At 37.4% G+C, this 25,653-nt stretch overlaps 1 protein-coding gene and 1 long non-coding RNA gene across 3 annotated transcripts in view; both read left to right on the top strand.

Annotated features, from left to right (window-relative positions):
• PNPT1 (polyribonucleotide nucleotidyltransferase 1) overlaps nucleotides 1-25,653 on the top strand; it is a 49,337-nt gene that overhangs the window by 12,882 nt on the left and 10,802 nt on the right. For both annotated transcript variants that reach the window (XM_069071755.1, XM_069071756.1), the window contains exons 8-21: nucleotides 291-404; nucleotides 2,993-3,179; nucleotides 4,777-4,828; nucleotides 5,456-5,513; nucleotides 7,627-7,723; nucleotides 8,026-8,128; nucleotides 11,268-11,338; nucleotides 15,289-15,325; nucleotides 15,743-15,809; nucleotides 15,891-15,980; nucleotides 16,849-16,902; nucleotides 21,834-21,943; nucleotides 22,374-22,445; nucleotides 22,542-22,605. In XM_069071755.1, coding sequence (XP_068927856.1) covers nucleotides 291-404; nucleotides 2,993-3,179; nucleotides 4,777-4,828; nucleotides 5,456-5,513; nucleotides 7,627-7,723; nucleotides 8,026-8,128; nucleotides 11,268-11,338; nucleotides 15,289-15,325; nucleotides 15,743-15,809; nucleotides 15,891-15,980; nucleotides 16,849-16,902; nucleotides 21,834-21,943; nucleotides 22,374-22,445; nucleotides 22,542-22,605 — 1,176 coding nt within the window. The remainder of the gene's footprint in view (nucleotides 1-290; nucleotides 405-2,992; nucleotides 3,180-4,776; nucleotides 4,829-5,455; nucleotides 5,514-7,626; nucleotides 7,724-8,025; nucleotides 8,129-11,267; nucleotides 11,339-15,288; nucleotides 15,326-15,742; nucleotides 15,810-15,890; nucleotides 15,981-16,848; nucleotides 16,903-21,833; nucleotides 21,944-22,373; nucleotides 22,446-22,541; nucleotides 22,606-25,653) is intronic.
• On the top strand, nucleotides 16,924-21,145 carry LOC138148857 (uncharacterized). The gene is made up of 2 exons (XR_011165194.1): nucleotides 16,924-20,694; nucleotides 20,755-21,145. It is a non-coding gene; the product is annotated as an uncharacterized lncRNA (long non-coding RNA).

Here is a 25,653-nt window from a genome sequence, read left to right as displayed (position 1 = left end):
ATGGAGCAGCTAGGTGTCGCAGTGAATAGAGCACCAGCCCTGGAGTCAGGAGGACCTGAGTTTAAAGCCAGCCTCAAACACTTGAAACATTTATTAGCTGTGTGACCTTGTGCAAGTCACTTAACCCCAATTGCCTTGCCTTCCTGTCTCAAAAAAAAACACCAAAACTTCTAGATGTTAAAAGTATGGATTGTTGTTAAGTTTTTTCCCCAGAAAATTAACAGGTAAAATATTCTGATATCAGTGATTTTGAGTTTTAGAATGTCATTGATAATTGAGGTTCTTTTTAGGTGCAGTACGAATAGGAATAATTGATGGAGAATATATTGTTAACCCAACTCGAAAAGAAATGTCCTATAGTACTTTAAATTTAGTAGTCACTGGAGCACCTAGCAGTCAAGTTGGTAAGTAGTTTGGAAATCTGGCATCTTCTTATAAGTTCACAGTTTTAAATCTAAATATGTATACATTTTGTGTTTAATTATTTAAAACTTTCTGGGAACTATTTCGGAAATTATTTTTAGAGCCTAGAAAACAACTATTTAATACTGAATTGTTTTGTAAATGTAATAGTACTTACTTATCCATTTTATTCTCTCCATCTCTTTATGACTGAATTTGACAAAAAGGATCGTCTAGTGTAAAGAAACTTAATCAGAAAGATGAAAAATGAATTGATCTTGAGTCATCTGGGTACCAGTATAGGAAAAACTACTGGAGGGAGCCAGGATGATAAATGGGCCACAAGGAAATATTTATAAAGCACCTACGGTGTGCCAGGCACTGTGCAAATAAGAAAAAAATAGAATCCCTGCCCAAAAAGAGTTTTCAGTCTAATAGTGGAAGACAGCACACAGAAGGAGGCTACAAAGGAGAGAGAGAGAGAAGACACCAAGGAGTTTCAGAGGGGAGAGGAGGCCGAGAGAATTAGAAGGTGCTGAGTATCCAAGGTTGAGTTAAAATAGCAATGATCAGTTTATCCTGGGAGGTCATGTTTAGACTGGATTATGGGTTGGCTTGAATGGAATATATATAGCTGTCTTCAGGTATTTGAAGGGATATTATGTGGAATAAGATTCAAAACTAGATAGCAAAACTATGAACAATGACTAGAAGTTGCAAAGATAAATTTAGGCTCGACATAAGGAAAAAACTTAGTAACAATTAGGGCTATGCCAAAGTAGAATAAACTGCCTTGGAGAAGAGCATATTGAGTCCCTTCTTGCTAGAGATCTTCAAGCAAAAGCTAGATGACCATGAACAGATTTTGTAGAGATCATTTTTGGACAGGTACATGTATAAAATGATGGCTCTTGATCTTCTTTCACAATCTGAAATTGATTTTGCATCCTTCACTCCTCAGAGCTAATGCTTTTGTTATATGAATGTATTCTAGGAACTAGGGATGATAAAATGGTAACCCATTTGTCCCAAATTCAACATCTACATCATGGTTTAATGTCCTCCTCTTGACTGTACACTAGGAGAATAAAATGCTCCTGAGTCTTTCCTAAATGATTGGCCATCCATAAATTACCATTGGCAGTGATCCAGGCCGCTATTCCTTTCCTTTCTAAAATTTTTAGTAATAGCCTTTGTTTTTACATTACCTTCACTTCTGAATAGATCCTTTCCCTTTCTGCTTCCCAGAGAGTTGTTCCTTACAACATAGAATAAAAAGGGGGTTGAGGAGATGCAAAATCAGGTTAACAAAATTGCCTAACAATATACTCAGTGTTACATGTGTATAGCACCCCCCATTTCTGAAAAGAATGAAGGGAAGTAAATTCTATTCAGCATCAAGCTTGGCCAATTCAATTACACAGCATTCTGATTTAGTTTGGCTGTTCTTTGTTTTACTTATTTTTCAGTCTTTGTTTATAGTCTTCTTGGTCCTGGTTTTTCACTCTCTGTCACTTTAAGTCTTCCCATGCTTCTCTGTATTCTGCATTTTTGTCATTTCTTATAGCACAGTAATATTCCATTACATTCATGTACCACAGCTTTAGACATTTCCCAACAGATGAACATGTACTTTGAAGTTATTTGCTACTTCAGAAAGTCCTGCTATAAGTATTTTTAGTATATGTGGGACCTTTCTGTTATCTTTGACTTGCTTGATCATATGACTACCAGTCAATCTCTGGGTCAAAAGATGAAGACATTTTAGTCACTTATCTGACATAATTCCCAACTCTCCCTTTTTACTGATCTGAAATTGAAAAGGAAAAATAAAAGATTCAGAAATCTGCTTCCCCTTGACAGTTAGTGAAAGGATGATTAAAGCTTTTCCTTGCTAATTAGAAGAAAAGGACTAGCAGTAGAGAAAATTAACTATGGAGAGTGGTCAGAAGTAAATAGGATAAGTCCTAGAGTGATTCACATTAACTCTAAGTAGACCACTTTGATTAAAAGCAGTCTGTATCTAATAATTTACATAAATCCCCCTTTTCCAAGATGCAGTATTTTATTTTATGAAGCTTTGTTTAAAGGGGGGGGAAGCCATATGATTTTTTAAAAATTGATAGTAAAGAAGATCCATAAAAGCCTGCCTGAAATAAGATTAGGCTTCTCTGTTCCCTTGCAGGATGTATACAAGAATCCAACACCTAGTGAGTTGGCAGTTCAAATTAAATATCTTTTAAGATATTTATACTAAACTTTATCTTATGCAGACCTTCTTTAATTTCCTCTTTGGTTTCATTTTCTGGGAAATTTATGGGAAATTCCCATTTGGAATTTAATTCAAATATGAGGACCCCATGCTTTGTCCACACTTTACCTATTTAAAAATTGAAACTATTTTGCCTTGGTTAAGAAAAGGAATTAGAAAAGTAGCCATAGTATTTGGAACTAACGGCAGTTATTTTATGTTAAATTTATGTTAGGTCATGGCTCAAGAATTGTATATTAATATTGATTGTGTTGATTTTAAAAGTAAATGACAGTAATGGATTTAATGGAAATTGGCTCCCTGTTTTTTATTTAATAGTGATGTTGGAAGCTGCTGCAGAGAATGTATTACAGCAGGACTTTTGTCATGCCATCAAACTCGGGGTGAAACATACCCAACAGATAATCCAGGGGATACAGAAATTGATGAAAGAGGGTGGTAGTGCTAAGAGGACCCCTCAAAAACTATTTTGTGCACCACCAGAGATGGTGAAATTTGTAAATAAGTAAGTACATCCATTCATAATATACGATTGTAGAATTAGTACAAGATTTATCTCCTTAGGGGGAAAAATACTTTCTGTAGAAACTGGTTTTATTTATGCTATCTTAATCCTTAACCAGCACTACTCTGTCCTAATAGTAATTGTCATAAATTTGTTGTTGTTTACTTGTTTCAGTCATGTCTAACTCTTCATAGCCCCATTTGAGGCTAGAAGTTGCAAAGATAAATTTAGACTCAGTATAAGGAAAAAACTTAGTAACAATTAGGGATATGCCAAAATAGAATAAATTGCCTTGGAGAAGAATATATTGGGTACCTTCTCACTAGAGATCTTCAAGCAAAAGCTAGATAACTATATACAGATTTTGTAGAGATCATTTTTGGACAGGTACATGTATAAAATGATCGTTTTTTATCTTCTTTCACAATCTGAAATAGGTAAAGATAATGGAGTGATTTGCCATTTCCTTCTTTAGCTCATTTTACAGATGAGGAAACTGAGGCAGAAAGGATTAAGTGACTTGCCCAAGATCATATTAAAGCTAATAAGAGTTTGAGGCTGAATTCAAACTTGGCTCTTCTGTCTCCAAGCCCAGCTCTCTGTTCACTTCAGTTTCACTTCAGTGCTGAGCTGCCCTTTGACCTATTGTCATAAATACCTATTCTCAGTCTTAACAAAAAAAAACTGTTTTTAAGGCAAACTCACATTTTGCCTGCAAACTGACCTGTATTCAACTTCCCGCCCCCACTGTTCTTTTTTTCCCTCATACCAATAAGCATGATCCTCCTACAGAAGGGCACGTATGGTATTGGTAGGATTCAGTGAGGCCCAGATTTCTGCTGTTCCCCAAATGCTTTTTGAACTTTCAAAAGGAATAAGAAGAGGATGGTATACAGCTGCCTTTTTCTTTCAGAGCATTTACAGGTTGGGCATTTATGACTTATGAACTGCCTTTAATTAGCATGGGAATGCAGATCTGTTGTGCCTTGAACAGAGTAGGTACTTAATAAATGTGAATTTAATTTAACTGAATTAAAAAACAAATGTTTATGTTAGTAATGCTTTTAATGCATATAAACTTAAGAAAAATCTATCACAGAGGTTGATTTTTGCCAACTTAATAATAAGATACATTATTATTTAGTCATTTGCAGCCCAGATGCAAAGTGTAACTATAAACAAACATTTGAATAAGGACTAGATTGTAACTACTCACCAGATTTGTTTGCTTTATTTTGCATGCAATCACTCATCTAAGAACAGCTTAAAGTGACCATCCAACTAAGACAATGAATGTAAAGCACTTTGCAAAACTTAAAAGTGCTACATAAGTGGCAGGTGTCATTATCTCAAGTCTGCTCATAGTAGTTTAAATGACATGTTCCTGTTCTCTTTTTAAAAGACATTTTTTTTCAAATTCATCAGTTTTATATTTCTTCCTTCTGCCCTTGCAGGCCAAATATGGTGGCAATTCACATTTCCTTTAAGACTGAATCAGTATTTGAGAAAGAGACTTTTAAATATATACATGTACACATATATGAAATAAACAAGTGATGTTTACAAACCTTATATATTCTTTCTGTCCTTAAAATAGACATGCCATGGAAAGGATCTATGCTGTCTTTACAGATTTTAATCATGACAAAGTAAGTATACTTGAAATATCTCTTACAAATACTACATGTGGAAAAGGTCTGAGAACTCCTATTGCATATTTTACTTAATAGCGTTTGGGAATTTTGCATCTGCTTTCATCGTGTGTACTCTACTCAGTCCCTATCACAATCCCATCCTTTACTAGAAGCCATCTTCAACCTTTCTTAATCCCCCTGCCTTCCATCTTTTAATGATCTCCTAATTATCCTTTATATACCTTGCTTTGTATATATTTGTTTGCATGTTGTCTACCCCGTTAAATTCTAAACTCCTTGACAGCAGAGACTATCTTTTGCCCCTTTTTGTATCCCCACTGCCGGCACATGCTAGCCACTTAATAAATGTTTCTTGGTTGATTGATTGAAATATCTTGAAACTTTCTTTTTTCTTGATGTCCATCATCCTGTTCCTATGTGTAAATGCATCTGAATGAATGTCACAAGGAAGATTTTGTTTTTCTTTGTCAGCTACTAATCTTTGAAAAAAAATTCTCATTATAGAATCCCAGAATTCTATGCACACTTCACAATTTGGTCATAGTTGTGTAGCAACATCAAAATATTTCTGTTATACTACAAGTAATAATAGTTCATATTTAATACTGTAATTTCTTTTAGGTTTCCAGAGATGATACTATCAACAAGATAAGATTAGATATTGAGGAACTATTAAAAGGTACTCTGCTATTTTTATTAATGGTTTTGATTTATTTTGGTACCAATGAAATTTTATAATTTTTTGACCATTGTTAATCTTTATTTGCACAAATCCCCTGATGGATAATTCTGTACTTCACATTTTGGAAATTCCAGATTTATTTAAAATTTTTTTCTTGGGCACTGTCTTTTTTCTTTTTTTTTTTTTTTTTTTAGTAATAGCTTCATAATAATACCTACGTTCTCTCTTTCTGTCACCACTGTAATTCAGGCCCTCTTTACCTCTCATGATAGTAGCCTTCTGACTTTTTCTCCCTTATATCTTGCATCCCACAGTGAATTCCAAGTGAATCTTCCTAATGCTTGTCTTTAACATTTCTACTCCATTTAAAAAAAATCTTCAGGGACTGACTTCCTAATGTCTATCAGATACAGCCTAAACTCTAGGCCTGGCTTTTCAAGGCCTCAGTAGTCTGGCTTCAGCCTATCTTTTCCTTCGGTTGCACTTTCCAGCCAAACTAAACTGCTCTGCATGCTGCTTATAATCTGTACTTTCTTTTTTTTTTTTGGAATACTGAGATACTCTCCCTTAATAACTTAACAATATTCAGATTTGTATTATAGTTACTTATGTAAATACCTTTTCACCCCTACTAAACACATTGAGAGCAAGAATTGTTTCTCATTTGCCTATCTCTCACCTGTGCCTGTTTAAGTTACTTAACAAATATGGAATGAAATACAAATTTGAATTATACAGAATGTTTGCTCCCTGGAATCTAAATTGTGTATTTAATGTAAAAATCTGTTGTACCACTTGAACATAATTTAAACTCAACAAAAATATTAAATTTCTTCCAAATAGACAAATATCCCATAGTTTGACATATCTGCTCTTTTCAAAAGCAGAATAGTTGTTAGAATAATTTTTACATGTCACTATCTATCAGAATTGAGGCTATCACCTATAATTGCTATTGAAAAATTCTTAGGGGACAGGTAGGTGGTGTAGTACATAGAGCACTGGCCCTGGAATCAGGAGGACCAGAGTTCAAATATGACAGACACTTCCTGGCAGTGTGACCCTGGGCAAGTCATTTAACCCTGATTGCCTCTTCAAAAAAAAATTCTGTTAGGATCCTGTTTCACTAGGTTTTATGTGGCTTAAAAATTAATAAGAGAGTAAAATTATTTTGAATAAAGTTATTGCATGTATTATCATATTTAAGAAATCTTATAAAGGTTTACGATTTATACAAAACTGTGTGTGTGTCTGTGTGTAAAAACAACTTTTCTATGACACCTTGGGGATAGAGGAACATTTAAAAATATATTTTTATTCTAACTCTATATTACTTACAGCATCTAAGGTCTTTACCCAAATTCAGCATAAAAGCTGAAAATCTCAAAATGAAGCATAACATTGGAAATGACTTCTTAGAGTATTGTAAATAATTAATATTTGGAAGTTTTTATATGATCACTTCTTGTCACTTTATTATACTAGAACAAATGAGCATTTTGGGAATGTTATATAAAACTTTGCATTTTGGTTACTTTTAATTAATGAGGATTTAGGAATATTAGCACAAAGGGAACTCGTTGATTCCCTAATTCACAGGTTAAGATAAAGTTGCTAAGACAAAAAAATATAGATAACTACTTTTGAGGTGACTAGTAATGCCTTTTCATAATACAACTTAGTGGAATTTGTTGGTAAGTAGCACAGCATAGGCAACCCTAAAACATCATTATTTGGCCTAAAAGTGTACAAGTTCCCAGGAACCAATACATAATAATGCAAATAGGACCTAAAACATTTAGCACTATGTGATTCACGTTTTCATGTTTATATTCTAGGTATGGGTAGTGTTACGATCAAAGCTACAGAGAAGAATGGTACACAAATGCAGAGGTTGTGAGCAGTCTGGTCTCACGGAAGTATAATAGAGTTATTTATAATACAATAATAATGTTAAGCAAAGCTGAAAAGAGAGGTTAACATGAGAACTTAATGTTCAGAGCATACTCTTTGAGTTGGGGAAATAAAATCTTGTTTTGACAGATGATCTACCTACAGAAACCCAGCCTTCTGAATATATCTTTTCTTCTAATTTGTCTTTCACCTGTAGAAAAATTTCCAGAGGCTGATCCATATGAAATAATAGAATCCTTCAACGTTGTTTCAAAAGAAGTTTTTAGGAATATTGTCTTAAATGAATATAGAAGGTAAATATATCCTTTTCCTGAAAAAAAAAATTATAGTATCTACATAACTAAACTTTTCCTCTTCTGTAAAATGTGGATGGTAATAGCATCTACCTCCCAGGATTGTTGTAAAGCTAAAATGAGATAATATTTGTAAAATGCTTTGCAAACCTTAAGTGTGATAGGTATTATTAGTATTATTATTATGTACCTGTTGAAGGAGAGCATGATAGGCAGAGAGAAGAGAATGACATCTTGTATGAGTGTGACTTTTTCCTACTTTGATATGCTTTATACTTCATATTTATTGTTTATTATCATAGATGTGATGGACGAGATTTGACATCACTCAGGGATATTAGTTGTGAAGTGGACATGTTCAGAACCCTTCATGGATCAGCACTGTTTCAGAGGGGCCAAACACAGGTAATGTTTGCAAATCACTACAGCTATTTTCTGGTTTATGATTGCTTTATTCAAGCAGAACTACATCATAGCAGTTACCTCCCTCTTCTTTTGTCTGTCCATTGGCACTTATTCCATAGATAGCATAAGTCTAGTTTAGGGAGCTCTAAGCTGAGAGTCAGAAAATTTCATCTCTTCTACTTAATAGCCATGTGACTTTGGACAAGTCACTTTGCCTTTTTTGGGTGACCTGTAAAACTAGGGGATTAAACTAGATAATCTCTGAAAACCCTAATTCTGTCTCTAATACTCTGTGGCAGTGGTGGTGATGTTTTGTTTGTTTGATGGGAGAACACCAGCCTGTATTACTTTGTTGATACAGGGAGCTCACAGAGAGGAAGTTCTCTCTCAATGCAGTTCCCCAGCTGTGCCACTTAATGGTGTTAAAGGATTGCCTGATTATTCAGTTTAATACCAGGCAAAGTTCAGGAAAAATACTTTACATATACTTTATATGTCAATAAGACCTTCCATATTAAATCAGCATGTACTTTGCTATTCTGTGACTTCTATACAAAGGTAAGAATAGGTGAGAAATATGTCAGAAATCATAGGTCAGGAATAACGGAGGCTGAACAATTGTAGGTACACACCTTTTTATTACCAATACTTTTAAAATTTATTTTATATGTGTGTATGAGTTAAGTCTTAGACATGCTGAGTTTCAGGTGTCTATGGGATAGCCAGTTCAAGATATACAATAGGCAATTGGTGATATAAGACTGTATTGGTGATTCTCAGGAGAGAAAATAGGGCTGGATATATAGATCTGAGAATCATCTGTATCAGATGATAACTGAGCCCATGTGAGTTGATAATATTACCAATGAGATAATGTGTAGGGAGAAGAAAGTATGGCCTATGATAGAGCCTTGGAGGACATGCAGTTAGTTGGTGTGACCCAAAGGAAGAACGAGGGAAAGAAACTGGAAAGGATTTGTCAGAGAGGTAGGAGGAGAAGCAAGGGTAGTGTTGCAAAAGCCCAAAGAAGAGAGAGTATCAAAGAAAAGAGTGAATGACAGCATCAGAGGCTCAGAGACATCAAGAAGACGTGAGATTTTTTCCCCATTACTTTAGTAACCTCCTTTGAGATAAATATATATATAGAGAGAGACTATACTTTATTTTTTTTAATAAATTTATTTTTAGTTTTCAATATTCACTTCCATATTTCTCTGCCATCCTCCCCTCCCCAAGATGGCATGCAATCTGATATAGGCTATGTGTGTGTGTGTGTGTGTGTGTGTGTGTGTGTGTGTGTGTGTGTATTCTTCCTTTTTTTTTTTTTTGAGGGGGGAAGGCAGGGCAGTTGGAGTTAAGTGACTTGCCCAAAGGCACACTGCTAGTAAGTGTTAAGTGTCTGAGGCCGGATTTGAACTCAGGTCCTCCTGACTCCAGGGCTGGTGCTCTATTCACTGCATCACCTAACTGCCCATATATATATATATACTTATTAAACATATTTTCACTCTACTTTCCACACAATATGTTCTCGTTGTAATAAAGATTAAAAGCAAAAATATTTTTCAGTTATTTGTCCCATGGCATATAGGAAAAGTTAGAATTAAAGTAATATCCCATCATCCCTTCTGAATGCTACAACCAATGAGCAGTGCATAGAGGTGTGTCTTCATATTTGTATTATTCTTGTCATGTGCATGCATTTACTAAATTCCTGTTTATGTAAATGAGGGGTCTGGTTAACTATTGTAATTATTAGATAGATACTTTATATTTTACACATTACCATTTTTAAAAAAACTAATGTACAGTTACCTCCACTAAAGTACGAATCCTATGCATCATTTTGGCATAGATGTGGCCTTGGGTTCTCAAAAGCTGACCACTAAATGAAACTTTCTGATAGGCCCATCCAATCTGGAAAGAATTTAAATATGGATGGACTATCCATACTAGCTAAATGAAAACAGGTTCATCATTGTAGCTTGATCACCAATAAGTGACAGGCAGCATTGCACAATGGATAGAATGCCTTGGGCAAGGCATTTACCCTCTCAATGCTCTAGACCACTCTCCTAAGAGAGACTCTTACCTTTAGTGGTATGAGAAAGCTTCCTTTTCCAGGAGTTCTGTATATGTTAGTGCAGTCACAGGTCCAGTTCCTAATCCTACCCTTTTCATCACCAGAAAGTAAGCCACTAAGTGTCAACCAGACTGAACCAGCCTCTAACCTGTGGGTGACCAGAGTCAGACAGAGTAGGCTAGAGACAGGAGAGTCAGGCATCAAAGAGAAGCTTAATCTCAAAGTGAGGGAAACAACTTGAAAGCAAGGATACATGTGCTAGGGCCTCACCACTAGTGGGGAGAATCCAAGGCAGTGTGGGGAGATCTCAATACTTATACCAGTGGCTACACAGTGAGCTGCAGCCCTAACAGTGAGTGCTAACGGCAACAACGAGACAGGTTTGATTCATAGCAGGGCTTCATGACCAAAACATGAATACAACAGGTACTTGTCCAAGCTCAGAGAACTCCTGATGCTGGTCAGAGCAATACAATAATTGTATGATTTTGCTAGGGGGTGAAATTATCCAGAGGGTGAATGCAAAGGGTTGTTGTTATGCCAAGCTCAGGTCACAGCTTGTTTCTGGTCCCTAGCTCTGGACAACAGGCTGTCTTCTGATATCTTGACACGAGTAAGTAATAAATGGTTTTGGATTCATTAACCAGAGAACTATCTATTAAGACATTGAAGGAATTGTGATCTGGGTCACAGAATTTATAGCCAGAAGAGAGCTAAGAGATCATTGAGTCTGTTTCCATCATTTAATGAATGAGGAAACAGACCTAAAGAGGTTAAGTGATTTTGTATTGATTTGTAGGATTGCATTCATTTTTGTCTGCTCCTCTTCTCCCCCTATAACTGGAATAGTACCTTAACATAGAAAGAGCTCAAATAATATTTCTTGAATGTATCAGCAATTTCATTATTAAGTGTACACATGGTAGTGGTAGGCTTTGTACAGAATTACTTATACATAGGATGTGGCCTTTAGTTGCGTACTGTGCTTCTCAAAAGTTTTTTATTCTATATATTTAGTATATCAATACCAGAATCAAGGTTTGTTTGTTTTTTTAGGTACTTTGTACAGTTACATTTGATTCTTTAGAATCCAGTGTGAAGTCTGACCCTATTACAACAGCTATTAGGTAAGTTGGAAGATGGGGGAGGCATTGCTTTGTGTTCCTGTATAACAATGAAGTATTTCAGGAGAGAGGTACATCATTATTCAATGGGACCCTTGATATAAAAACCATTTTAAAATCAATTTCTGTATTTAATGTCTCTGTTTCATAATAATCGTGATTGCTTATCTTTCCTTCTCTCCCTATACCTTGCTTTTCCTAGGCCTGTTCCTTATCCTCACCTTGACCACTGGTTCCTCCACCCCTCAGTATTTTATCAGACCATTATTCCTGTTCTGGTGACCCTTTTCTTCATTCCTAGACTACCCTTTCCTTCATTCCTTGTCTTGACCATTTAGTGAATACTCTATACTACCCTCTGCTGTCAGATCCCTTGATCGCTTGTCCTGTTATCTCTTTGACCTTGTCACATTCTCAACCCTGTATTGTTTCTGCCGGTCATCTCTTCTGCTCCTTCTTGGGTGCTGTTGAATGGAACTGCAGAAAGTCATGACTCTTCTAACTAGATCACTACAAATTTATGCTATCTAATTTCACCTGGGTCCTTGGTATAGAAAGGTGATCCTATTATTCCTTCATAATTGATTTTCTGTCCCATTCTTCATAATAGTTGTTCCAAAGTTCTCATCTCTCCTTAAGCCTCAAACCCTTCCCTTCACCCTCTCAGCTGAGGTTCTTGTCTCATACTTTACCAAGAAAATTGAGTCTATTTGCTGCAGGTTCCCTCTGTTACTTCTCATGTCATAACCCCTATGCATCATCCTACACTATTCTTCTGTTACTGTGTGGTGAAGAAGTGATTCTCTTCCTCAGCAAGACTAAACCCTCCTAATATGTCCTTTGATCCCATCTTCTCAAGCAGATTGCCCCCACTATTATCCCCTTTCTCTAATCTTCAGTATCTCTCTAGTGACTGGTTCATTCCTTGCTGCCTATAGACTTGCCCAGGTCTCCCTAGTTCTTAATGATTCTCACTAGATCCCACTTCACTAGATCTGTACTAGCTATCATTACATATCACTAATATTTTTCTCAGCCAAACTCCTGGAAAATCTTAAATCTTTATCTCCATTTCCTCTCCTCTAACTTTCTGTAATCTGGCTTCCAACCTCATTATTCAACTGAAACCTCTAAGTTATTTGCTAATTACTACATCTTTTTTTTTTTTTAAAGCAATCGGGGTTAAGTAACTTGCTCAAGGTTACACGGTCAGTTATTTCTGGGTGTGGTGCTAAGTATCTGAGCCCAGATTTGAATCCCAGGTCATCCCGACACTGGAGCTGGTGCTCTTACTTGCTGTGCTACCTGGCCACCCCTAATTACTACATCTAATGGACTTTTCTCAATCTTCATCCTTTCTCTGCAGTATTAGACAGTGCTCACTATCCTCTCTTCATGGATGCTCTCTCTGTGGGTTTTATTGTTGTTGTTATTTGAACAGAGCTTTCTCCTGGTTCTCCACAGGTCTTTCTGACTGCTTCTCAGTTCTCTTGCTCATTCATTATTCCATGTCATGCCTAGTCACTCAGTCAGGCTAAGGATTTATTAAGTGCCTACTATATGCTAGACACTGCTAAGAGAAAGTTTAAATACAGTCTATGCCCTTGACAAACTCACAGTCTAATGGGGAAGAAATCCTGTAAACAACTATGTACAAACAAAATATATACAGTATAAATTGGAGGTATGCTACAGAGGGAAGGCACTAGCATGAAGGGGAATTGGGAAAGGCTTCTTATAAAAGGTAGGATTTTAGCTGGGAATTAAAGGAAGCCAGGAGACAAAGATGACTAAAGAAAGAATTCCAGGCACAGCCAGTGAAAATGCCTGGAATTAGGAGATAGAATATCTTGGGAGGAATAACAAGGAAGACAGTGTCATGGAGAGGTTTGGGGAGGAGGAGGGCAGAATGAAATGGAGGAGTAAAGTATGAGAAGACTGAAAAGGTAGAAGGGGGCCAGGTTATGAAGGGTTTTGGAAGACAAACAGGATTTTATATTTGATCCTGGAGATGATGGGGCTCCATTAAAGTTTACTGATTGGGGGAATAACATGGTCAGAATTGTTTTAGGAAGATCACTTTGACAGCTGAATAGAAGCTAGACTGGGGTGGTGAATACTTGAGGCAAGAAGACCAAGCAGCAGGCTGCTGCAGTAGTTCATGCATGAGATCATGAGGGCCTACACCAGGATGGGGGCAGTGTCAAAGAAGAAGAAGGGCCTACAGGAGAAGTGTCATGAAGTTTGAATCAACAGAATTTGGCAACTGATTAGATGTGAGTGGTGAGAGATAGCAAGGAAGGAATCAAGGATGACACCAAGGTTTCAAGCCTGCATGATTAAGAGGATGGTGGTACATTTGACAGTAACAGGAAGAGGGGAAGGTTTGGGGGAAAAGAAAATTCCGTTTCGGGCATGTTGAGTTTAAGATGTTTATGGAATATCCAGCCCAAGATGTCAGTAGAAGTTGGAGATATGAGAGTGAAGATCAGGAGATAGGTTGAGACTGGACAAATGGATCTGAAAATCATCTGCATAAAGATGACAGTGGAATCCATGAAGAAAAAAGGTTGCAGGCTAAAGTATTGGGGCATACCCACACTAAAGAGGCAAATATCCAGCAAAGGCGACTAAGGAATGGTCAGACAGGTAAGAGGATAAGCAGGAGAGAGCAATGTTGTGAAAACCTAGAGCAAACAGTTTCAAAGAATAGAGGGTAATCAACTGTGATAGAAGCTGTAAAGAGGTCAGCAAGGATGAGGATGAAGCAAAGGCCATTAGATTTAGCATTTAAGAGATCATTGATAACATCAGAGAGGACAGTTTCAATTGAATGTTGAGATAAGAAACCAGCAAAGACTTCAGACAAAACTGAGAAGGAAGTCATGGCACCAATTGTAGATAATTTTGTCAAGGAGTTTAGCCACAAAAAGGAAAAGAGATATAAGAAAATAGCAAGTGAGAATAGACCTATCAACTGAGGGGTTTTTGAGGATGGAGGACACATAAGTGTGTTTTTAGGCAGTAGGAGACAAGAAGAGATTGAGGATTAGTGAAGGAGTAGGGACAATGGGAGATGCATTCTGTTGGAGAAGATGAAAATGAAATTAGATCGCTTGTGTGTATAGCAGGGTTTGCCTTGACCAGGACCCTTTTATGTGAGGCAGAGGTAAATGAGACAGGAGGAGGTAGTGGGAGGCAGCATCTGAGGGGTGTCAGATTGAGGCAGCTAGAAGGTGCTTTGGATAGAGCTCTGGACCTGGAGGAAGAATAATCCAAGCTTGGGGCTTGGCAGAGTATGTCAGAGTTCATGATTATGGAAGTAAAATACTTGTGGTTAATGGCAAGATCATGAGTATAACCATGTATGTGTGTAGCTAAAGTGGATGAAGGAGTAGGGTGTGGGTAATGAATACATTGAGGAATTGGAAAGATAGGGGGGTTGAGGGAGTGTCATGTGTACATTGAAGTCACCTATTATGAGGGCAGGAGTTGGGGAAGAAAGACAATGAGCCAGGCACCAAACCCTTTGAAGAAGGGTCAGTAAATAGCAACTACTAGCAGCTTCATGGGGTGATAACTATTGAAAGAATCTCAAGGGAGAAGTTACTGAGTGATGGTGGTAGAAGAGGGTATGGAAGCACCACTGGGAAGCAAGGGGTTAAGTGGGGACTAGGGAGTCTCAGGGTATAAGTGGGAATGTGACCCCTAGTGGAAAAGGGTAGCCAGGGAAGCTGTATCATTAGGAGGGAGCTGGGTCTCAATGAGAGTCAGAAGATGTAGGGAGTGAGAAGGGAAAAGGTTTAAGATGAAAGTGGAGCAAATTTTCCAGTGACTACTGTGGAAAGAATGGGTAGATCTAGAGTGGGACTTTGGTGGGTAGGATTGAGGAGGCTGGGGATAACATGCTGAAACAAGTGTATTCACATTTCATGACCTTTTTTAATTTTTAGTGGCATCAAAGAAAAAAATTTCATGCTTCATTATGAGGTAAGGTAATTCTTTAATACTAAAGTCTTACTGTATACCTCAGAAATATAAACAGGAAGATAATGGTAAAACAGCCTTTTTTTACTTCATAAACAAAATTAGACATCTGGATAGCATATACAGCCTTCCTTAGACATTACTTTAGGAAAGAAGATCAGTTCCTACCTTAAAGAACTGGGACGTCTGGTTATTTAAAATATCTGGATTGACAAAACGTTTCCCCTTTATAGTAAGCTCATCCTATGAGACACTTAAATACTAGGTTATTTTTCAGTAATAGCAAAAAGACTTAGGTACTAGTACTAGAGAACTCTGATTTTTTTTTCTTAGTGTATCATTCAGTGCTTGCTTTATTAAAGTGAAAAATATACAAGCATTCAATTTCTTAGTTTTGTGTGTTTGTTTTCTTTTTTAAAGTTTCCTCCTTATGCAACTAATGAAACTGGCAAAGTCACTGGTGTGAACAGAAGAGAGCTTGGGCATGGTGAGAAAACTAAATTTATGTGTTATTCCAAAAATACCATAAGCGTGCTCTATTCTTAATGTTTTATCTTCTGTATTTTAGGTGCACTTGCTGAAAAATCTTTGTATCCAGTTATTCCCAAAGATTTTCCTTTCACAATAAGAGTCACATCTGAAGTTCTAGAGTCAAATGGTATTCTGATCTTTCATTTATTTCTTAGTGTAAAAGACTGAGTTTATCTCTTAGAGTCTACCTTTTCAAATGTTATCTCCCTTTCTACTTGGTATACTGGTTCTATTCCACTGGCAAGATAAAGGTTTTTGTTGGTAAGATTAGATGAGTATTCACTCAAATCCTTCTCTGCTAGCTAAGTAATTGCCTAGAAAAATATATGAATTATATTCCTTAATGGTTGTTCCTATTGTAGTCAATCAGAAGCCCTGTCGTCTTAGAGAGTCCATACCCAGGGGAGTGAACCTAAGAAGGATGAAGCTGGTATTTAACTAAGGCTGGAGGAGGTGTCATGTCCAAATTAGGGTAGTGAGAATACATAAAGATAGGCCAAGTAGGAAGGATCTTGCAAAGGCCAGTCCCAAAAATAAAATAACTCTAGGAAATTTTGCTAAAACAAGATGGCTCTTCCATTTAGGGGGCCTGTATTTCAACAATTGGAATCAGAAATGGTGGTCTCAAAATAATTAAAGATATTCAATTAATGTCTGATCCAAGACAGTCTGTTTGCTTTCTTCCCTCTTTTAAATTACTCAGTGTGGTGGGTGGGCCAGAGCCAGCCCGGATATTTACTAAAATATTACTAGTTCTTCAGTAGAGCCTGGGGCATAGGTTGAGGCTTCCTACCTCCCTGATGATTCTGACAGTCATTTTAATTCTTGTTATACTTCAGAGCTAGAAAAGTCAGCCTTGTTGGGAAGAGTTAGGGTTGTGTTTGGTTTGTTTGAAAATTTTTAAAAACCTTTGACAATAAATATTATGACACTATTTTTATTTAAAATGAATATTCTGTTTTATAAATTTTTATCTTAAATTTTTCTTTCTGCAGGTTCTTCTTCTATGGCTTCTGCATGTGGTGGAAGTTTAGCACTAATGGATGCAGGTAAAAAAACTGTGGTTCTAATATTCGTGTCTGGCATTTTTTAGTTATTTACTGAGCATGAAAAAATAATATAAGGTTTCTTTTAAGCTGGGCTATAATGTCCTCGATTTTGAATAATTTTGTGGTAAACCATCCAGTCCTATTTGAATATGTGTCTATTATTTTTAATGCAATTGAATAGTTTACTCCAAATTCAGGAAAGTGTGTGTGTGTGTGTGTGTGTGTGTATGTTTGTCTTTTCTAATAAAATGTAAGCTCTTTGGGAATAAGGACCAGTTGGGGAGGGGAGGTTGTTGTATGGTTTGTTTGTTGTTGTTTTTTGGTATCTGCATCAGTATTTCCTCATACAGTGCATAGTAAGGGTTTAATAAATATTTATTGATAGCTGTATAATTTTTTTCACTGTACTTGTGATTTCATAATTGTAGATAGTTTCTGGTGAAGAACATCCTCTTGCAAATACAGATAAGCTCTTCTGCAATATTATAGTCTTGGAATGTCTCAGAAATGGAATTTAACTTAGGTCTTCCTGACTCAGGAGCTAGCCTTGTATCTACTTCATCTTACTGTGTATATGTGTACCTATCTGTACTTATGTAAAGCCAAGCATGAGAAGCTTTCCAGAGGACTGCTGCTGTGAACAGCTTTCAAGGTCCTGATTACACAGCATTGTGAACTCTATTTATTCAGTAACAAATTAAGACAAAACATTCACAGAAATCAAAGTATAGCATTCACCATGTTATGGCATAACAACCTATCACTAAAATGGCCATGTAATTTTTAACCAAAGTGGTCACATAGTTTTAAACAAAGTAAACTCATTTAGTAACTCAATCATTCTTAAGGAGGCAAGCCTCCTTAATTGACACAAAGTACAGAGGTCAAAAGTTTTCCACCGCAGGTCACATTGTCTTAATCTCTTCAATCAAAAAGTCTTCTTTCTTCTTAATTGGAGATTAGTTTCCAATCATCTTTAACTAGTAAGTCCTTAACTCAATCATCTAAATGTAAAGGTCAAAGTTCTCCACCCCTAGTAAATCATGATCTTCTCAGTTTGCATTACATACCCAAGGAGAGGTCTTTTCATCTTAACTCGAAGATGGCTCTCCACTTCCATGGTTCCCCTTCCATGGGCCCAACTCCTAGCAGCTCCTTGTTGTCCAGCTCCTTGTCCAATTCCTGTTCCATACTGAAACTCACAGTATCTAGTACACCTCATGTCCTCTACAGTTTCTGTTCCTGGGAAGACAAAGCTTTAACAAAGCCACGATAACATTCATGCATATTGCCAGCATCCTCATCAGTTCACTTTCTGCCTGAGGAATCAGCACAAATCATTAGTATGGTCCCAGGACCTCTGAAAACGTCAGCAAAACCCTCCTCCAGGATTCCTGTAAATATACAACAAGAAAATCCTCTTTCAGGGCTTCTGAACCTGCAGCAAGGTCCCAGGACTTCTGTAACAACAGCACTGCCTTCTATCAGCAGACAAATCTGACAAAGTAACATCAAAAGATGCACCACAGTCATGCTTCCTCCCAGTTCTCCTCTCTTCTCATTTTTCAGAAGTTCTCAGTTCTCTATTCTGCCACCACAAGTTATGTTCTCCATTCTATTTTCAATTTGTAACAGTTCTCAGAAGTTCTCAGGATCCTGGCAGTTCTCTCTCTCTCTCCCTCCAGCAGTAGTTGCTCTACCTCCACAATGCTCACTCCCAGAAGTTCTGGCCTCTCCCAGCTTGGGCTTTTCCTTATACATGGTATTAGCTCCTCCCTGTTCTGCCCCTTCCTGTTACATCGACAAGTCCATCCCACTATGGGATTCACAAGTTCTGGGTCTTAATACTTGATAGAATTATGAACTTGAAACTTAAGTGCTAAGTACCTGTTAGCTTGTTAATACGAGGGCCAGGGAAGATCTTCTAATTCCCATTACCATTACAGCTTACAGATTTGTATGTATAAATACATGTTTATATACAGAGATGTGATATATAGCCTGTATTTCTCTTTTTTATATATATGTGTGTATGTTTGTGTGTTCGTGTGTGTGTGTGCAAATATATCTTTCCCACATGTATGTTTGTATGTATCTACTAAATGTAGAATAAACTACAACTGAAAATGACAACAAAAAACCCAGTCACATTATAAATAATATACATATATGATAAAGAATAAACAACAGGCTCACTCAGTGGTAGCTGGCAGCACTTGTAGGCTACTTTGGATGTACCCCCTTTATTTGTCCCTTCCCTTCCCCCTGCTCTAAATTCTCTGACTAGGACAGTGTGCAGCCTCAGATTAAACAAAAATGGAAGAAGAAATTGCTGTTCTTGTCATTGACAATGGCTCTGGCATGTGCAAAGCTGGCTTTGCTGTAGATGATGCTTCTTGGGCTGTGTTCTCCTCCATTGTTGGACTCCCAAGGCACCAGCGTGTCATGGTGAGAATGGGGCAGAAAGACAGTTATGTTGGTGATGATGCCCAGAGCAAGAGAGGTGTCCTGACTCTAAAATACCCCATTGAACATAGCATTGTTACCAACTGGGATGACATGGAGGAAATCTGGCATCATACCTTTTACAATGAGCTTCGTGTAGCTCCTGAGGAACACCCTGTTCTGCTTACAGAACCTCCCTTAAACTCTTAAGGCCAACAGAGAGAAGATAACACAGATTATATTTCAACACCCCAGCCATGTATATTGCTATTGAGGCTGTGTTATCTCTGTATGCCTCTGCTCGTACCACTGGTATTGTTATGGACTCTGGTGATGGTGTCACCCACACTGTGCCCATCTAGGAGCATTATACCCTTCCCCATGCCATCCTTTGTCTAAATTTGGCTGGCCATGACCTGCAGACTACCTCATGAAGATACTGACAGAAAGAGGGTATAGCTTCAGTAGCATAGCTGAAAGGGAAATTGTTCGTGATATCAAGGAGAAGCTGTGCTGTGTTGCCCTGGACTTCAAGCAAGAGATGGCCACTGCTGCTTCCTCCTCTTCCCTGGAGAAGAGCTATGAGCTTACTGATGGCTAGATGATCACCATTGGCACTGACAGGTTCAGGTGTTGAGAGGCCCTCTTCCAGCCATCCTTCTTGGGTATGGAATTCTGTGGCATTCATGAGAACATATTCAATTCTATCATGAAATGTGCTGTTGATATCCTAAAGGATCTATATGGCAGCACAGTATTGTCTGGTGGTACTACCATATACCCTGGTATTACTGACAGAATGCAGAAAGAATTCACAGCCCTGGCACCTAGCACAATGAAAATTAAAATCATTGCTCCCCCTGAACATAAGTATTCCATCTAGATTGGTGGTTCTATTCTGGCATCTCTCTCCACCTTCCAGCAGATGTGGATCAGCAAGCAGGAATATGATGAATCTGGCCCATCCATTGTCCATCGCAAATGCTTCTAAATGGACTGCTAGCAGATGCAAAGCATTTGCTGCATGAGTATTCACAAAGTAAAAATTTGCCCTGGCAAATATACACCTCATGTTAGCCTCATGAAACTGGAATAAGCCTTCTTTGAAAAGAAATTTGTCCTTAGGGAAGTTTGTATCTGATATTAGACAAATATCAGCACTTTCTAGATTGTTGAACTGTTACTGATTTGACCTTGTATTCAAGTTAACAGTTGTTCCCTTGGTGTACATTTTAGCATACCTTGTACATATCTTTGATCTAAACCCTGATACAGGTCACTTCATTTTGACAGGTAAGGCTAAGAATTAACTTCCATAGAGAATTGACCTGATAATATGGCAATATAGTATCTGGCTGGTTGACATTCAACGGCTGTACAGTTTAGTTCTATAAAGATCTGTACAAGGTATCTAAAGGTCAGATTTCCAACATCTAAAAGAGCTGCCTTGCAGAATTTCTCTCCTAAGGCTGGTAAGAGTTTATTATGTGTTGCTTCTTGCCACCATCCTAATAGGAATACATATTGAATCCAAGCCTTAGGAACCAGTTTTTTTTTAACCCACTGTTTTCCCCCAGTATCATGGGGCTGTTACTCAACCTTGAGTTGCAAAAGAGTTTGCATTTGCAACCTGTAAATTTGTGCATCTAGTTAATTTATGTATGTTTCCTTAATGTTCTCATGACAGTAGAATACCAAAATTTGTAAGTTGTCCTAAGAGTTGAAAATTGTAATGCCCAACACATCATTGTGTAAGGAAAAATAAAAGTGCTGCAAGTAAACTGAAAGAAAAGAATAAGCAACATTGTAACAGCATATATTTTCCTAGATAGCCTATAATACATAGGCATGTTTCGCCATTTATTTCCCTTAATTTTCCTGAACAGTTTAAAACAGGGGTTCTTAACCTTTTTGTATTATTAAACCCTTTGACCATTTGTTGAAGCCTGTGAACCACTCCTCAGAATACGGTTTTGAAATTCATAAAATAAATACATGAGATTATAAGGGAAACTTAATTCTATTAAAATGTAGTTATTATAATAGGGGAGGAAGGTTCATGTTCCCCAGGTAAAGAACCCCCTGGTTTAAAAGAAATTCTTTAATATTTTGCATTGATAGAAACAGAGGGGGAGAAAGCAAATATGGTGTAATGGATAAAATGATGGCCTTGGAATCAGAAAGATCTGAGATCTTGTCCTGCCTCTGACGCATGTGCTAGCTAGTGACTGCTGGGCTAGGTACTTAACCTCTCAAAGTGTCCCATGCAAGCCCATAAGACTGTAAGTTGCAGAGCTAGTGCTGATCTGCATTGGTAGAGGAGGTTTCCTTAATGAAATCACAGGTCCACCCATTCCCATTCTAATCCCACATGTGTTGTAACTACTCCTCTGAAACCTTGTTTCACCTAATACTGTGTTTTCATGGAAATCACTGTGTGTTTACAGATACACATTCATATTTATGAATCCCCTTTTTAATTATAGGAGTTCCGATTTCGTCTGCTGTTGCAGGTGTAGCAATAGGACTGATTGCCAAAAACAGCTCTGAGAAAGAAAGCGAAATTGAAGATTATCGTTTACTGACAGATATCCTGGCAAGTATACAAAGTTTTTAAAATATTTAGTGCTATCAGTAAAGGTTAAATATCCTTTACAATATCTAAAATGTATTTAGGAAATTACAAAAGCACTTATTTAGAAGACTTAGATTTTTTAAAAATTATACTAAAGTTATATAGTGTAAATTAATAGTATAACTTCTCATAATATACTCATAAACCAGTATTAAGCTGCCAGTAACAAATTTGGGAGGAGAATGTGATTTTTAGAGTGAAGACATGTTTTTGTGTGAAAATATTTGGAGTTTAAAGGTTCACAGCAATGCCTAGGCATTGGACATGACAGCTAATAAAGGAAAGGTAAAGGAGGCATATTCTCAGAGGACACATCCAAAACTGCTCCTTGAAACTTCTATGAATATACTCTGAATTTTGTTTCAAAGTATAACTTTTTGAATTTTTTAAGGGAATTGAAGATTATAATGGTGACATGGATTTCAAAATGGCTGGAACAAATAAGGGAATAACTGCGTTACAGGTATTTTTTACAAATTAATTTTGGAAACATTTTAGCAAAGTGATAGATGTCATTTAATTCAATATGTATATAAATTTTCTGGCTTCTTTATCTCAGGCTGATATCAAATTACCAGGAATACCCATAAAAATTGTAATGGAGGCAATTCAACAAGCTACAGGTAAAGTGGTGTACATATCTCTCGTTATATAATCTGTTCTTTAGTTTTGAGTTAACGAATAGAAAATATATTATGTTTTTAATAAGAAAACTCTTATCAGAGGAATTCTTGCACCTATCTCCTTAATGCTTTCATTTTAAATAATTTTTGAGTTAGAGACTGCTCACCTTATGTAAAGTCATATTATATAAATTCAACTTTGCCTAAAGAATTTTGAAAGATATTCACATTCAAAAAAAAGCCTTGTGTTAATTTTACAGTACATTACTGTGCTCTCTCTTTCTGCTCTGCAGCCTCCCACCCTAGCCCACCTCCTCCCCCCCCCCCCAAAAAAAAAACCTCTCTAAATGAAAGCAGCAGAGTAGACCCACAGAGAGGCTACCACCACGGCCACTGGATCTGGGGTTTGGCTTGATACCCCCAGTCCTGAGAGAGAAGATCTTTACCCTGTTCCACATTACATAAAAATTGCTTTGCATAGAGGTCTCTGGGAACAATTCACTTATGGAAAGCAAGAACTGTCTATATCATTGTTCCCAGTACTGCCTTTTAGTTATAAGAATGAAGTTTATATGTCAGATACTAACCAAAGCATAGATATCCTGTACAAGAATGACAAGCAATGCAGCATAACCAGATCCCACTGTAATACTTTTCAGCCAGTTGCCAGAGACCCAGATTGGATGTTTCTTCAATGCTGCAGTAGATAAGTACACTGAACCTGGAGTCAGGAAGACTTTAGTTCAAACCTGGCCTCAGATACTTACCAGCTCTGTGTCCCTGGACAGGTCTATTTAGCTTTGTCTATAAAATGGGAATAATAGCAGTACCCACCTGCTAAGGTTGTTAAAAGAATCAAATGAGATAATATTTGAAAAGTACTTTGCAAAATTTAAGTTGCAGTATAAATGTTAGATATTGTTATGGTTGGGAATAAGGTAAGGGAATACTTGATTTCCTGTGATAACTCCCTGAAGTATCAGTCTAATAATAGTTAATCAGTTCACAAGCAATCATGAAGCAATGACTCTTGGCAGGTACTGTTCTAGGTTTGGGGGATACAAAGACAAAAACAGTCCTTGCAACATGTACGCAGAGCTTCTGTTCTGGGTAAAGAAATTATAGCAGTGAATACAAAATAATTCAGAGTGATTTCAAAAAGGAGACAGTGCTAACATTTGCAGAAACACATTGCCTTAATTGAACCCTGAGACACTTGTGAAGCAGGAAGAGAATTGGATTGGGAGCAAAAGGGGTCTTTATTTCCATCTCTGCTTCTTAACTGCTCATATACCTTAGACAAGCCACCTCGTCTATAACAAGAGGGGTATTATAGTCTGGACATGATTCAAGCTGTATATGCCAAGGTAGATAGATAGGTACTATATATAGTATATAGACCTTCCAAGGAGGGAAGGTCTAAAGAAGATAGGATTTAAACAGGAAAAAAAATGCAAATGAAGAAAGCTTTATAGGCACATGCAATTTGGAGGGAAAGTAAACTGGACCACTTTGTCCAAAGCAAAAGTCATATATTGGAATGATGGAAGACATTAAAAAATTAGGCGATAGTGGAGCCAAGATAAAGTTCAGCAAGCTTCCCCCAGAACCCCCAAATAGATTTAGAAAATGCACCAGATTGAATCCCCATCAGGAAATTGACAAAGAAATCATGAGTCATTTTTTCAGTCTAAAGTATTTTAAGGCAGACAATGAAATCTATGGACACTGAGGAGGTTTCTGGCCAGAAAACACAAAGAATTCCAGTTCAGGAAAAATCTGTGTCCTGGGACAAGGAAAGGTCCCAGATCCAGCATAAAGGGTTCTAAACTTGTGTAGGGTGCTGGAAGCAATATTATCACTCACTATGCAGTTTTAGGTCATAGATCCAGGGCAGATTGTGCAACCTAAGGGGGCATTCCAGGTGAGGAGCAGTCATGGACCTTAGGCTGTGTATCAAGCAAGGAATAAATTCAGAGGCAAGCAGGAGCCCTGAGGTTCTAACCCCAAGCGTGGAGCAGGGTCTCATTTCCAGCTTCTATATCAGTCTGATGAAACCCATAGAAGAATAACCAGAGCAGGAATCCCAGACTATAAGGAAGCCTGTTCTTCACTCAGAACCATCAGAGCTTTCTAGCTGGCTGACAGTGATAGTCCAGCAGTAGTTTACTAAAACTCCAAATGGGGCAAGCCCACAGACCTGTTCCTCAGACCCCACGCCAGGTCAGGACCTTCCAAAACTCAGATCAGGAGGCCAATCATCACACTTTGCCCTGGACCAGACCATTCTAGAAGCCCTGGAAGCTGGCAGATCTCTGACCTGAGCTATCCCTTAGATCCAGGGATAACACAGTACTCAATATCCCAAGAAAAGAAGCAACAGGACTACCCCAGACCTTTCCTCCAGAAATGCCCAGTGCCTGACCCTAACAAATCAGTCAGAAAGTAGGCTGGAAGAATAAGCAAGTAAACATGAATATCACCATAAAAAGCAACAAACCCAGAAGAGTATGACTCCAAAATATCTGCAAGCAAAGCGTCGGTGGAAAATTTAGCTTGAGTACAGATTTCAAGTAGATTTCTTGGGAGAAATGAAGCAGGAGTTCAGAAAGTATATTTTTATAAATGAAATGAGAGTTCTAGAAGAAAATGTCATAAAAGAAACTAGAGCTATTAAAAAAAAAGAATTGAAAAGGTAATTAACACTGGAGAGCAATCTAGAACTATGCCCAAAGGGCTATAAATAAGTGCATACCTTTTGACTCAGCAAAACCACTTCTAGGGTTGTATCCCAAAGAGATCATAGAAGTGGGAGGACCCATATGTACAAAAATATTTATAGCAGCTCTTTGTGGTGGCAAAGAATTGGAAATCAAGGGGATGCCCATCAATTGGGGAATGGCTGAACAAGTTGTGGTATATGAATGCAATGGAATACTATTGTGCTATAAGAAATGAGGAGCAGATGGACTTCATAATAACCTGGAGAGACTTAAATAAACTGATGTTGAGTGAGAAGAGCAGAACCAGGATAAATTTATACACAAT

The sequence above is a fragment of the Petaurus breviceps genome, unplaced genomic scaffold (assembly GCF_028583685.1).
Source record: "Petaurus breviceps papuanus isolate PSGF00001 unplaced genomic scaffold, PetGlider_PUasm1.0 90842, whole genome shotgun sequence".
Classification (NCBI taxonomy): Eukaryota; Metazoa; Chordata; class Mammalia; order Diprotodontia; family Petauridae; genus Petaurus; species Petaurus breviceps.
Note: the sequence above shows the minus strand (reverse complement) of the source record. Positions and strands in the feature narration are given on the sequence as shown.